Source organism: Perognathus longimembris, chromosome 11 (assembly GCF_023159225.1).
Source record: "Perognathus longimembris pacificus isolate PPM17 chromosome 11, ASM2315922v1, whole genome shotgun sequence".
Lineage (NCBI taxonomy): Eukaryota > Metazoa > Chordata > Mammalia > Rodentia > Heteromyidae > Perognathus > Perognathus longimembris.
In genome coordinates this window covers 57114640-57129564 of record NC_063171.1, presented here as the reverse complement: position 1 = coordinate 57129564, position 14925 = coordinate 57114640, and the positions used below count along the sequence as shown (strand labels likewise).

Genomic DNA, 14925 nt, shown 5'->3' with positions numbered 1-14925 from the left:
AAGTGGGAGGAAACGCTTGCTGCTGTACACCAATGCTCTGCGGATTTAATCTGTAGCCATGCTGCACCTCTAGAAGTAAGGGCTTATGACCATTGCTCTTTGGGATCACAGTTACAGGAAAGGATAACATATGGCTTTCTTCTTTCAGCAATGGACAACCTGCAGGAGAGAGCACTGCACATCCGGAAAGTCCTCCTGGTCCTACCCAAAACCACTCTGATTATCATGAGATACCTCTTTGCCTTCCTCAATCAGTGAGTAGCCTCCTCAGTGAACAACTGCATCACTGAAGTCCCATATAGACTGTGCCTATTCATCCATCCCAACAGGACTCACTGAGTATCAAGAGTGTGTTGGCCATAGCAATAGGCTGCAAGAATACATTGTTAAATGAGAGAGAAAACCTTGATATTATCTAGTATGAGTTTTAGAGAAAGGAACAGACAGTAACACAGCTATCAGATGGAACAAATGCTTAAGAAAAAGAGTAAAGAGGATGGAGAATACATTAGACAGGTGCGCTGCCAAGGACTCTCGTGTAAGACAAGGTATAGGCCACAGCCTAAATGAACTGCAAAGGATACCCCGGGAACACTCAAGGCATGAGGGTCATGGTGGGCTTAAATTTGAGACATGTCTAGAGTATCTTAAGTGTAACACTGATATGATCTGATTCTGTTTATTTTCAAACCTACCCACCGCTTTGTGGAAGAGTTATTGCAGAAAGTTGTGAAGAGAAAAGAGGCTTTTCCCAACACATATGGTGTGGTCTGGTCAGGTGTTGGTAGGTGGAGGGTGGTGAGGAAGGGTCAGGCTGGCGATATATTTTGAACAACGCATTGTCAGGACTTGTTGGTGGGCTGGTTGTAGACTGTGAGGAAAGAAATCTTAAATTTTTGAGCCACAGGAAAATGAGGTTTGCATTTATGGAGCTTAGGGAAAACAGGGTGTGGAAGAGAGGATCAGGACAGGGCCATATGGGCAAAAGTAATGAATTAGACGTCCAAGTGGAGAGTTTAAGTAGCTGAACATAGGAATCTGATGGTCTGGGAGAAACCTAGGGTAGAACCAATATGAGCGTCACCCGTATGTTGGTGTTCAGCTACTCGCCCAGGGAATGAAGGTGGCTACGAGAAAGGCCTGAGGACTGTAGGAGCCTGGGCTTGCATGAGGCATTTGTACCTGTCCAAAGCATCCTGTCTTTGCCCAGGTAAAACATGACATGGCAATAAAAGCAGCAAGCTTTCACTTCCAGGTCCCTCTTCATTTGGCTTTCACCGTAATTTCTCCCTCCACAACCCAAAACAGAGGTTGTAAGTGGGCGGCCCGATCCTCTATCAGATAACATGTCCAGTGTGTTTTCCACAGGTCCATAGTGTCTTGAAAAACCTTGAGATATCATTTGGGTATAACAGTTTGGGTATTCTACTTTTTAAATTACAGATTCTTAGCCAGGCGCTGGTGGCTCACACCTGTAATCCTAGCTATTCAAGAGGCTGAGACCTGGGCTGGGGATATGGCCTAGTGGCAAGAGTGCTTGCCTCCTATACATGAAACCCTGGGTTCAATTCCCCAGCACCACATATATAGAAAACGGCCAGAAGGGGCCAGAAGAGGCTCAAGTGTGGCAGAGTGCTAGCCTTGAGCAAAAAGAAGCCAGGGACAGTGCTCAGGCCCTGAGTCCAAGCCCAGGACTGGCCAAAAAAAAAGAGGCTGAGACCTGAAGATCATGGTTCAAAGCCAGCCCAGGCAGGAAAAAGTGTGATACTTATCTCCAGTTAACCACCAGGAGTCTGGAAGTAGAGCTGTGGTTCAGAGTATTGGAGTGCTATCCTTGAGCAGAAAACCTCAGGGACAGCACTGAGTTCAAGCCCTATGATCAACGAAAAACAGATCGGTTGATCTATTGAAAAGTGATTGAGACCTGCAACCTGATGTGCCAACAATGCCCTGTGGGGTCAGGGCAGGCAAGCCTCCGTTAACCCTGGTCCCCTGACATCCACATTACTCCCCAGTCCACAGGAGTCACTTGTCATCTGTCATCACACTGGCTTGCAGATTTTCATAGAGTTGAGTAACAGTTCCCTAGATCCACGTGTCCATCAAAGTGGGGGAAAGGGAAGGTAAGCCAAGGTGTGAGGGAACTTTTTAGTACATACTTCTTTGTGAAGATGCACTCTTTCTATATGGTTGATCTCACATAAAAGGAATACAACTTTAGAGTCAGTTTCAAAAGCTTTATGTTCCTTACAAGTTCAAGGTGGCCTGGCCTGATAGGCATCTGGATTAACAGCCACAGTTGGAGTTCTCTCTAGGATACCCACACCATCACATATCCCTGCTACTGGCCTTGCAGAGGTACAGAGAGTCCTAGTCCCTAACCTACCTCCTCCACGAGGCTACGTCTGCAGCCTCATAACTTACTCAGACTTACGCAGTGTTGATAAGTAACCAAGAAACTCTGCTTATTACTGTCCGGTTAGTCAGTCCCCTAAGGGGCACCCATCCTGTCTTCCCTCACTGACCAGACTTATCCTCAGTGTGAACCTGGTTTGTCCCCCATGAGCAAGTAGGCCAAATCAGAGGTTAGGGGATCTAGGAAGGCCTGGGGTGTGTGAAGGTACAATCATCTCATTCTCCTTTCTGAGCGTGCAGAGGAGGAAAAACAGTAGAATAAGAGAGCTGGAGTGGAACAAAGCTGGAGATGGTGGCCTTCACTGAAGAAAACATGACAGTTGTACCAATTCCAATCATTAATTTTGTTTTCTTTGTCCAACTTTAAGGAAGATTGATTTGCTCATCAAAATCAGTTTCATTTAAATGATGCAGCATGAATAATCACAAGGTTTTCTAAGTGTATAATGAATAGAATGCAGGACATAGATAGTAAAGAAGAGCAGTTCCAGGGCTGGGAATGTGGCTTAGCGGTAGAGTGCTCACCTAGCATGCATGAAGCCCTGGGTTTAATTCCTCAGCACCACATACACAGAAAAGACTGGAAATGGTTCTTTGGCTCAAGTGGTAGAGTGCTAGGGACAGTGCTCAGGCCCTGAGTCCAAGCCCCAGGACTGGCAAAAAAAAAAAAAAAAGCACTTCCATGGAAAGATGGGCCCTTAACAAATGGTGTGGACAGAGTTGGTTGATAGCTCCTGGTGGAGCCTCTGCATGGGTCCACTTTCAGAACCCCCCTTTGTCGCTACAGGTTCCAGAGGTGACTGGAGTGTAACACAAAGTTGTATGCATTTGTGTGTATATGGCTAGGGCCTAAACTCAGGGCTAAGTAAGTACTCTACCCGTTTTAGAGATAGGGTCTCAATGGGTTTTAGACTGTGATCACCTTGACTCTATCTCCTGAGTAGTTTCAATTATAGATAAGCATCACTATGCCCAGGCTTCAAAATACTTTTGTTTATTTATGGGCTGGGGATATGGCCTAGTGGCAAGAGTGCTTGCCTCATATACATGAGGCCCTGGGTTCGATTCCCCAGCACCACATATACAGAAAATGGCCAGAAGTGGCGCTGTGGCTCAAGAGGCAGAGTGCTAGCCTTGAGCAAAAAGAACCCAGGGACAGTGCTCAGGCCCTGAGTCCAAGCCCCAGGACTGGCCAAAAACAAAACAAAACAAAACAAAATACTTTTGTTTATTTGTGACAAGGTTCTGCAAGCCTAGGCTTGCCTCAGACTCTTAGAGTCAAATGACCTTCCTGCCTCAGTCTCCAAAATCACTGGGACTATAGGCATTTGCTACACAAGTTAATTGTCAAATTCTTGAAGACACCTGTGTTCCCAGTTGGTAAAAAAAAACCCCACTGCTTTAGCTCCTAAGTATAGATACTCCCTCTGATGATTGGAAGAGAAAAAAGAATCTTAGTCTATGTTTATCTAGCTTCATGAGACTACAATCCATGAAGATATGCCTTCCACAAGCTCCTGATCATTGCGGCCATTTATGAATGGGACATCCCCTTCCATAGGAGATTTCCAAGCATTCTTCACTGGTCCTAGGGCTTTCACTTGGTACTCCCAGTGCTAGTTTCTTCCCTTTGACCATTAGTCTTCTTAGAGACTGGTTTCTTGCGAACACTATCAGCCCACATTTAAGAAACAAGGCCTTGCTGAGCCTCCTGTCTCTCCATGACAACTGGATCTGGGATTAGCTGAAGCTACCCGGGAAAGTATGTCTCCTGTCTCTCTCCAGCTTTTATGTGACAGAGCAGCAGACTAAGACACTTCCAAATCTGCTTCCAACTCACGATCCAAGGAAGGATTATACAGCTAAATATTTAAGAACTCTCCTCAGAAGTAGAGCTGTGGCATAAGTGGTAGAGTGCCAGCCTTGAATGAGAAAGCTAGGAACAGCACCTAGGTCCTGGATTCAAACCTTAGTGTGGGCACAAATAAAACAAATAAAGAACACTTGTGAGTTCTTAAACTTACAAGATGTAGTGGCATACTTCTATAATCCTAGCACTCAAGAGGCTGAGGCAGGAAGATCTCAAGATTAAGGAAAGGAAAGCCTGGGCTACATATTGAAACCCTGTCTCAGAATAACAACAACAAAGAACTCCTGTGAAGCAGTCCAGCCACTGAGATGATAGCTTCCCCACCGATGGCCTCTTCTGCATTTGGGTCTAAGTCATACAGAAGAGCAGTGCTCAGCTCCTTCATCCCGTGATAGTGCATATCTGTTGGGTCCCTTCACGTGTCTGCAATGACTCCTGAAGGGGTTTAGAGTCCGGACAAGAGCCGAGACATTAAGTTAGAAGGAAACCAACTTTGTAATGTAAATCTCAATGCAGGGTACTCTAGAAATCAACTCTGCTGAATTCAGAAGAGTAGCTGCCCTCTTAAAGACAGCTGAGGCAGGGGGCTCTAACTTGGCATCAGAGGGCTCTGGTTTCTTTCCATGATTCTTTTCAGAATCAGACCCTGGGAACTTCCGGCTTATGCCCGCAACAGAGAAGGTTTGTTCCCCATAGCAGTGCTCCCAGCTCTGCAGGCTGTGTGCGGGATCTATCCAGAGCTGGCCCAGCCTTCTGTGCCTGGACAGTTGGGGGCCCGTGGGGACTCATTGGATGCAATTACTCATTGAGGGCCTTGAGTCCTTGTCCAGGGTCAGAGGTATGGCTAGAGCAGCTGCATCTGGAAAGCAGGGGGCAGTTCCCAGAATAAGTAAGTACCCAATAATGAAGCCAATTTGCATTCAGAGGAAGCCTAACAGAATTTGAACAGTATGCTGACCTTTTCCTGAAAAACTCTTAGATATAATCTACAGGAGGATAATATGAAAAGGAAAAATAATTGCATTAATGGTCTTAGAAATAAATTCACTGTCCTGTTGGAATACAAAAGCTACTCTGTCCACTATTTTAAAGATACATTTAGAGGTTTAAGTTGAATACCCCTAATAATTTGGTGGGTTTGGTAAGCAAGAAGGTATACAGTGCCCAGTGCCTACACCTCCTAACCAGATCATCACTCACCAAGGCAAGCAAAGGGTCCCCATCTGCCCATCTGCTCTGGCTGCTCATGGGTTGGGCCCCTCTGCCGAGTGACATGTTCTCAAGTCAGAGCAGCTTTGGTGAATAAGATCAAGGGGAGGGTCAGAATTAGAAGAAGGCGTTGAATAATGAGCTAGAACAAAAGCAAGAGTAAGGCCTGCAAGCAGGTACCTCCACCTTACCTGTGGTGGTCAGTGTTTTCCTAAACTGACTTTCTGGAAGGGATCTGATGGCCAGAAAGGCAGGTGGCAATTTGTAGACTTCCTGCCTTTGCTCCTGGCAGTGCCTCCTGTGGTTGTGCTTTCTGGGCATTCATGCGAGAGCTTTCCAGCTTGCCCCCTCTCCCTTCTCCTCCAGTTTATCACAGTTCAGTGAAGAGAACATGATGGACCCCTACAACCTCGCCATCTGCTTTGGGCCCTCACTGATGTCGGTGCCGGAGGGCCACGACCAGGTGTCCTGCCAAGCCCACGTGAATGAGCTGATCAAAACCATCATCATCCAGCATGAGAACATCTTCCCAAACCCCAGGGAGCTGGAGGGCCCCGTCTACAGCAGAGGAGGAAGCATGGAGGATTACTGGTAGGGAGCTTGGGGCTGGAGGAGGGAGGGCAACACCAACATTCACTGGTTCAGGGGCCAGATGGCCAAGCAGAAACCAATGGGGTTTTTTCTCCACCAGGTCCTCCAGCCATTGCTCCCTGGCTTTTCTGGGCTTTGGGGTCTAGGGATGTCATAGGCTATCCTACCACCTTGTCCCTTTTGTTAGGAGTTCTGATGCTGAAGGACTGTTGAAAAAGACAGTAGTAACGGCAATGATAGTAACACTAATACTCCAGAAAAGGAGACTCACCTTAAAGTGGGGTCTAAAGCCGCTGTTCATCAGGCTCAGCTCTGCCTTGTGAGAATAACAGCACTGGTCCTAGGGAATCCCATTGTTCTTGGGAAGAGTTTAGAAACGAGGCATAATTTCCTCACTGAGTTTATAAGCTGACCCATTAGAATGATTTCAGAAATGTATGAAGGGAAATAAAGGTTATTTCATGTCGGCAGGTTAGGCATGTACGGTCCCACCCTGAAGTGGTATTAAATCCTACTGTAGAGGCTGAGCACTGAGATCTAAGAGGAATCCCTAGGGTACATCTTTGGTAGAACCCTCCATTAGATAAATAATGAATCATTAGCAAACAGTGACATCACAGTTCCATGTTATAGATAAAGTCCCTGCCACCCAGAGAGGCCAGAGGTGCTGCGTCAGGCATTCAACCCTGATCTCTTGTCTCCTAGGACAGTGCGCCATCACCCCACACAGCCACCACGATACCATCATAGTGTCATTCCCACTAAACACAGAGGCAACCGCCTACCTTTGAATCCCCAATGTCCCTTGTCTTCCTCCCTTCTTCTCCCTCCCTTCTTCCCCTAAATAGTGTTTCAGCCTGAGCTGAAAGCACAAGGGAGTCCAAAGACTCCATCGGAATTCAACATCTGCAACCAATTTAGCTAGTCCCATTTCTATCAACCAAGGTAGGGGAGGACCGGGGAGGTTGTTTACTTAATTAGAAACCAATTGGTCCTTGCTTCTCCCTGACACCCACAGAACAGCCTCCTGCCCAAGGAGTGAGGAAAGTAATACTTGTGCCTGTGTGAGCGTCTTAATGGTAGTGACATCGCTGGGTTCATTCCTCTCTGCTGAACTCTAGATCCAAGGTCTGAGTCCAAGGTGGCAGAGCCGCAGCTGGCTGGCTTGGAGGGAAAGTGTCCTGTCGCCAACAGAGGATTGGGATGTGGCTGGGGAAGCTGGTCAGTTCAGGCATCAGTCTCCTGGCTGACCTCATGCACACCACCCAAGAAGAAGTTGCTTTTCCATCTCATATAAGTAGTGAAAAGCTGTGGAATACGATTCCCTATCCTTGCTTTTACCTGCACAGCTGTGGGGGCACAAAACCCCCCTGTATCAGCAACCCCAGCACCCTGCTCAAGGGAGCAGAAAGCCAAAGAGGTGTGGCTCGTTGGGGCATGTGCAGACAAGTCCCTTCCTCCGGTTTGCTCTAAGGTATTTTCACTCTCATTTGTTGTGCATCTGATACTTATTAATGGCCTGTAGAAAGACTGGATTAGTCGGGGGAAAATTACTACCAAAGCCCAGGCCTCACTCAGGCTGGATGCACCAAGGAGCAGGAGTCAGTGACCTTAGGTTGAGAGGGCTGGAAACCAGGACTGCCAGGAGAATGGACCCAGGCCCTGGGCCTCCCTACAGCCCTACAGCCACGGGCAGGAAGGGCAAATCCATTCTAGAACACTAAACTGACCCTAAAACTGGGGCCTGGTTTCCTCAGATTACCACTGGGCCCATGGTGGACTCTTTCTAAGACCTCGCATGTTGGTGGGCCTGAGGGGTGGAATGAGAGAAGCATGGATTTTAGGGTTACAGGGACCTTAAAAAGAATCATCTTGTGTAAAGGCCACACCACAGTATAGAGGGTTCTGAAGGAGGTCTCTTGATTAATGGCACCTGGGGCATGTTGGATTAGCTTCAGCCTGGTTTGGTGACTCAGAAACTGGGTTGAAGTTGGGTGCTGTGATTTATAACAATGCCCTGAAGGTGGGGGCCTGTTCAGTCACCAAACAGCCACAAGAATGAACTCCACTCTGGGAAAACGTTTGCTTTTTGCCCTCTGTGCCCCAGGGGCCCCTGAGAGTTTCCACAATGTCACCAAACTCATAGAGGGCCCAGAAAACAGAAAGGGATTGTGCCTGGATTTTTTAACAAAGAATTCCTACTGATGTTTTCCCAGAATGTTCTCTGACTTGAACTGACTGACTTGCTCCCCTTGATACTGAGCTAGTCACCTTGTCATTGAGGAACTTCAAGGAGGGTAGGAACCCATGCTAGGGATAGTCTGCAGGGCTAGAGTCAGCACAGCAGGGTATGGGACTGGAGGCCATCCATAAATCTACCAGGAAAGGTTCACCTGTTACCACCTGCTGCCAGAGGAAGAAACCAGATAGGAACAGGGCTTTCCTGAGCTTTTCAAGAAGTTAAGAATTCCTCTTAATTCTAACTTGTCTGAGCCAAAAGATAAGAATAGAAATGGCATCGTGGTCGGTCCTGTGGCAATTCTCAGTTCTCTGCCCTGGGTTGTCTTGAGAATATGTGCATTTTTCCATGAACTTGACTCAGCTTCCATCCCTGCTTCCATACGACAATTCTTGCTCTGCCCTTGTTTTCCACTCACACCTGTGACTCGGCCCCTTCTTTCTTACCAGTGCCCAGGCCAGTAAGTCACCAAGCGACCTCAAAAGGATTTCATGAAAAGGGGCAGCAAGCAAATGAGGGAAAGGAAGTGGCACACAGTCGGTACCTCAGGGTGCCATTATATCACCAAATTCTATCATTGATTCCTTGCAGAGCAAGTCATTGTTTTCAGTGGATGGGTGACTTAGCTGAGGGTCAAGGAGATCAAGTCACTTGTCCAGGGTCACCTAGCTACTAAATGTCTGAGCTGGTTTTCAAATAGTTGTGGAAACCAGTACTTCCCTTCTGCCATACTCCATACCCCTCCTCCCCTTGAGAACGGGGAACAAATTGATGTAGAAAACTGGCTTTTGAACAGTTCAGTTCTGGGTTTTCTTTCTTATATAATTTTGTTGTTATTAGTAAGGTGTTGTACAGAGGGGTTAACATTTTATAGGTCAGGTAATGAGTACATTTCATTTTTTGCACAATGTCACCCTTTCCTTCGCTTTCCCTGAGTTTTCCCCTCCCCTCCTTGCCCACAAGTTACATAGGTCATTTTCCACATAGTGTGTACTGAATAGCATGATTGTATTTGTTCACCCTTCCTCTCTCCCTTTCTATGCTCTCAGCCCCCTAAAAGAAAAAAAAAGTAAAACAAACACCAACAATAACAACAAAAAAAGCATGTTTCCATTTCCTGGAATTCATTTCAATAAATAGTATTTTAAATGTTAGGAGAAGTTACAGCTTTGAGTTCCTCCCTTAAGGATCTCTCTCTTAGTCTGTGTGTGATGCCTAGAGTCTTGTCTGTGTAAGTTATCATCTCCAGCTACATTTTGTATCTAGCTTCCACATAAGAGAGAAAACACATGCTGTTTGTCTCTCAGAGCTTGGCTTACAGTTCTGTTTCGTAAAGAAGGCATTTGATAATTTCAAAAGGGTTTTGCCATTGTTTCAAGGTAGAATCAATGGTTTAGGTAGCAGGAGGCCTGGTCTGCTTCATTACAGCAGTTGTTGGCATCGTGAGCTTAGAAGTGATTTGATGCCCTTGTTCCAAGAAGCTATATGAACGGAGAGATGAGAGTTTTGTGAGCAGATGGTGATATCCCGGTTGCTCTTGCTTGTTGCAGTGACAGCCCTCACGGAGAGACTACCTCGGCTGAAGACTCCACCCAGGATGTGACCACAGAGCACCACACTAGTGATGATGGTAGGCAGCTCTGCTTCCTGGTCGGGGGGGGGGGGGGGGGCACTGGGTAACGCAGAAGGAGGTGGTTATGCACCCTGTACTCCTGATGAACTCTACCATCTTCGGTCCTTGGGGGCAGGCAGGGAGCTCTCCATCTCTCATTGCTCCATTCCATGGAGGAACATCCTCCAATAGATTAGTCTCTGGATTTAAACCATAGGTGAAGAACTCCAGCTGTTATAGCCCTTCAGCCTTTACCTCACCTCTTCAGCTTCTTGCCTGAGTTCAACAGGAAGGATGTGGGCCCCTTATCGCAGCTGACTCCTGCTAGGTAGCTGGAAACCAAAGCAAAGGAAAACAGCAGGCTTGGAGAATAGAGAAGCTGGGTGCCAAGAATCCACCAGAAGCAAGCCAGAGGGGAGTGGGGATGAGGAGAGAAGGCACACGCTTGCATGCCTGCCCACTGGAAAAATTGACCCTTTTGAAAGACGTGTGTGAGTGGAGCAGTCTGGTGACCATGCATCCAGGGATGGAATGCTCAGCTGTCATCCTCAGAGCCCTCTGCCGAGTACATGATTTATTCGAGTCTGTCCAGCCAACACATTCCCCCCTGCTTCCAGCCATTCCACACCTCCATTTCGGAATCACCTGGGCTCTGGAAGTCTCATCACTTGACAAAGCGGCCTCAGAATTTTGTGGGTGCAAGAATGGAATGACACAGCCTATAGAGCTTTGCATGTTTCTTGCCTTGTGGAGAATCCTGCAACTCAAGGCCAGCTTTTAAAGGAGGGGGAAAATTGGGGCTGCTTCTATAGATCTTGGTGTAAGATGGATCAGTATGGTCACTTCATTGACTGCTTTATGAGAGGGGGCTGGGTGAATGAGGGAATTCAGTACTGGGTTAAAAAATGCCTTGTTAGAGGCTCTGTGGATGTTATCTCTTAATCCCTAGCAAAGTAGATAGGGTCACTGCTTTATAGTCAAGAAAACAAAGGTCAAGTGATATATTTGAGGCTGTAGAGAACTGAGACAGGGACATGTAGATGAGCCTTCTCTGGCTTGTTCCTCTAGTGAAATCTCTGGTTCGGTCCTAAAAATTTTAGAAGCAGATTTACCAGCCAGAGCTCTCTAGACCATGATCTTGTTTTTAGGCAGCCTTTGTCAGTTTTCAATTTGACATCATACTGACTTTAAGGTTCCAGGTTTCTGGGAGCCTTCATTTCCTCTGTAATCTCTACCTGAAGCTTAGAGCAGAGATAGTGATAACAATAACAAACACAACCACCAATCTGGGCACAATTGTAAACGCTTTAACAAACTGTAATTCATTGACTTCTCATAACTACTCCATAACAAAGGTTAGCTCACCCTGTCAAAATACATTATGCTCAGAAACCCATCTTCATTTTTCAGATTATTCATAATATACTTTTCCTAGACTGTTAATCACAAATTACATTTCTATAGTCTGTTCCTTGGAAAGTTATTTTCTCTTTTATAAAGAACAACAATCCATTTTCTAGGAAGTGGCACTGTGGCTCAATTGGTAGATCCGGCTAGCCTTGAGCCAAAGAAGCTTAGGAACAGCACCCAGGTCTTGAGTTCAAGCCTCAAGACCAGCACCAAAAAAAAAAAAAAATCATTTCCTACTAATAAATGTTCTACAGTTTGCAGAGCTATTATTTAACAGAAAAGAAATAATGTATGACAGGTTAGCTGATAGGAGGGGTCACAGTGTGAAGAGCTGCAAAGAAGTCGCCTGAGAAAGCTGTGTCTCCGCACTTCCTCTGGCAGAGCGGAAGGGTTCCAGGTGGCCTGACCGGAAGGACAAAGGCAGGGAGGGTGGCCGACTCCATGAGAATCAGTTGCTTTCTAGACCACCCACGGCGCATTTGTACCCAAGGTTATCCTCCCCACTCTAAGTCCGGCTAATTGAGCTTTCCTTTCTATTCAACTTCCTGAGTCTGTAGGGCCCAACAACATGTGTTTCTTTCTTTTCTGCTCCTCCTAGAGTGTGAACCCATTGAGGCCATTGCCAAGTTTGACTACGTGGGCCGGACAGCCCGAGAGCTGTCATTCAAGAAGGGGGCATCTCTGCTGCTCTACCAGCGGGCTTCTGATGACTGGTGGGAAGGCCGGCACAACGGCATCGATGGACTCATCCCCCATCAGTACATCGTGGTCCAAGACACGTATGTAGGGCCCTGGTACCTTTGAGGGTAGGCCCTTACCTCGCTGTGAGTGAGATCTCAAATAGAGAGCTAATGAGGGAGCCGAACCCCTAGAGGGTGCTAATGCAGTCCTGGGCCTCATGTTTTTTTGCGAAAGGCTCTGCCCCAAACTCTGAATAATTTTTTTTCAGATCTCTCCGCTTTCTGTTCCTTCTTATTTCTGGGAAGATTGAGTTGGAGTAACATTTTTGGTTCCTCTGCCTCCTCCTCCTTCTTTTTCTTCTTCTTCTTCTTTTAGTCCCAGTCCTGGGTCTTGAACTCAGGGCTTCAGTGCTGTCTTTGAGCTTTTTGTTGTTGTTGTTGTTCAAGGCTAGTGCTCTACTATTTGAGCTATACTTTTACTTCTGACTTTTTGGTGGTTAGCTGGAGATATGAGTCTCACAGACTTCCCTGCTCAAGCTGGCTCAGATCTCAACCTCCTGAGTAGCTAGGAATATAGGTGGGAGATACCAGCATCTGGCTTTTTTGGTTATTTTGAGAGAAGATCTCAACTACACAGCTCAAGCTGGCCTCAAACTTCCCTCCTCCTTGAGTCTACCTCTGAAATGCTGGCCTCCACCATATGAGTGAGCCACCTCCACTTCCTCTCTTCAAAAAAAAAAAAAAGACTCCAACCTGCTAGGCTGCTGATGACACTTTTCAACCTGCAAATGAAAATGGCAAAAAGTTACGAAGAGAAATGTGTCCTCAGCAGCTTTGTAGAAGCAGGAGATAGGAAGAGGCAAGAAAAGGATGTCAGACAACAAAGGGATCCTGAACAGATCCCAGAGCGGTGTGTGGGACAGACGGGCTGTTGGTTAGTTCCTCCCTTGTGAACGAGTATTTTCTAGGCAGGAAGTGGCCACACCTACAGCCGACCCCGGGCCTTTACCCTGCTCCTACCCCATTCGCACCCCACAGAGACGATACTGTCACTGTTTTTAGTCCTTCCCTTAATATTATTTTTTGAAGGTTGATATCCTGAATGAGTCTGCACCCTCCCAGCCTCTCCCTGGTCTGTTCTGCGGGGAAGTTCTCCCTGTGGTGATCACGGCGCAAACCTGGTGGCCATCCGTGCACGGACAGGACCCTCCCCAGTTTAGCATTAAGACTTCACTGCGGGATCCAGAGAAGATGAATTGTGAGGGAGAAGGGGCTTTCTTTGTCATCGGTAGCCAGAGGGCCCAGGAGAGCAGTGGAGACACCTGAGACCGGCTTGGACATTCTAAGCGAGGCTAGATGTGCTACGACAGAGTGTGGCCGGGGGGCCGTGTCCTGCCTCATCGCCGGCATCTCCAGAGCCACCACAGAGCCTCTTCTCCTTCCCCCGCAGTGCTCACAACCTGAACTTCCGCTTCCTTCCCTGGGAGCTGGCCCCTCCATGGCCACCCACCCCAGGAAAACAGCAAATGCCTTGAAGCCAGGTGTCCCCCAGCCAGTCTCTCCTGAGGAGCCCACAGCACACAGCAGATTATTTATTTTAATTTAAACAACCCTTGAAAGCCCTTAGGTTCCCTCGCCTCTGCCCGTGGGGTTAGCTCCACCAGGAGTCGCTGCTGTGTCCAAGCCATGTGCAGTCACGCGTGTGCGTGTGTGTGCGCGCGTGTGCGTGTGTGTCCAGGGGGGCCATCTTGCTGACTTAACACTGCTTTTTGTGTTGTTGTTGTTTTCCCTCCTCCCTGCCTGCCTGCCTGCCTGCCCCGTCTCCCCCAGCGAGGACGGTGTCGTGGAGAGGTCCAGCCCCAAGTCTGAGATTGAGGTCATTTCTGAGCCACCTGAAGAAAAGGTGACAGCCAGAGCGGGGGCCAGCTGTCCCAGTGGGGGTCATGTAGCCGATATTTATCTTGCAAACATCAACAAGTAAGCTCTGCTTTTCATTTTCTGCTCCCCTGAAAAGTCGCGCCACCCAGCCTCACCCCCTGGCCTAACCCCTCCTCCCGTGCCGCTCCCAGGGCTCCAGCCCTCCAGCCTAACTTCTGCATGTGTCTGTTGCTGCTGCAAGGCAACAAGGCTGAGGAGGCTTCCAGAAGCCTGAGGACCGGACCGAGTCTCCCGCTAGCTGCTGTCGGGCTGTGGCAGGGCGCTGCTCCGTGCGTTCCCTGCAGCCTCTCAGCCCAGCCCTTCCCCAGTCTTACAGCTTACACCTCGGCCAAAGCTTCGGCCACTTTATGCAACTTGGTTTTGTACTGTTTCTTAGAGGTGCCTTCTCTTCCCCACTTCTTACTCAAATCATAGCCTCGGTGTCCTTGATTCTTGTCTGTCTGAAGATTCAAAGTCTTGTGTGTCTTCCATCGGGCTACTGTTCTGCCAGGCGGACTTATTTAGCTGTCACGTGTCTGCTCCCCCTCTTCCCCCACGCCCCCCCACCCCGCATTCGTTGCTGTGGAGGAGAGGATAGCACTGAAACACGCCAGGAAAGCTCTGTCCCAAGCTCCTGATTCATCCTGTGACTCCAGCACTGTTTTCTTCTCCCCCTTTCACGCCGAGAGAGATGATTTTCCATTTCCCTTGTTGCTTTAGCCCTGTGTACCATCCTGCCCTAGCCGCCCTGTGCTGTCCAGCAGGCTCTTCCCTTTGCCCAGCTTTCACTGTGGCTGTTAGCAATATCCTGGGGTTCTAACTTCACCCACCCCCAGCTGGCTGTCTAGAGGGACTTTTCGCCCATCCACCAGTGTGCTGCTGCCTCCCATAGAGGCATTCAGGCTATCGGAGAACTAATCTCACCTCACGGGGCCAGACACCAAGTCCCAAAGCCTACAGACCTCTTTCGGCCAGACCCTGA

The 14925-nt window shown here is 48.0% G+C and overlaps 1 protein-coding gene across 3 annotated transcripts in view; it reads left to right on the top strand.

Moving 5' to 3' along the window:
• Positions 1 to 14925, top strand: part of Srgap2 (SLIT-ROBO Rho GTPase activating protein 2) — a 239592-nt gene that overhangs the window by 217939 nt on the left and 6728 nt on the right. For all 3 annotated transcript variants that reach the window (XM_048357034.1, XM_048357033.1, XM_048357035.1), the window contains exons 17-21: positions 149 to 254; positions 5861 to 6085; positions 9875 to 9954; positions 11945 to 12125; positions 13857 to 14003. In XM_048357034.1, coding sequence (XP_048212991.1) covers positions 149 to 254; positions 5861 to 6085; positions 9875 to 9954; positions 11945 to 12125; positions 13857 to 14003 — 739 coding nt within the window. The remainder of the gene's footprint in view (positions 1 to 148; positions 255 to 5860; positions 6086 to 9874; positions 9955 to 11944; positions 12126 to 13856; positions 14004 to 14925) is intronic.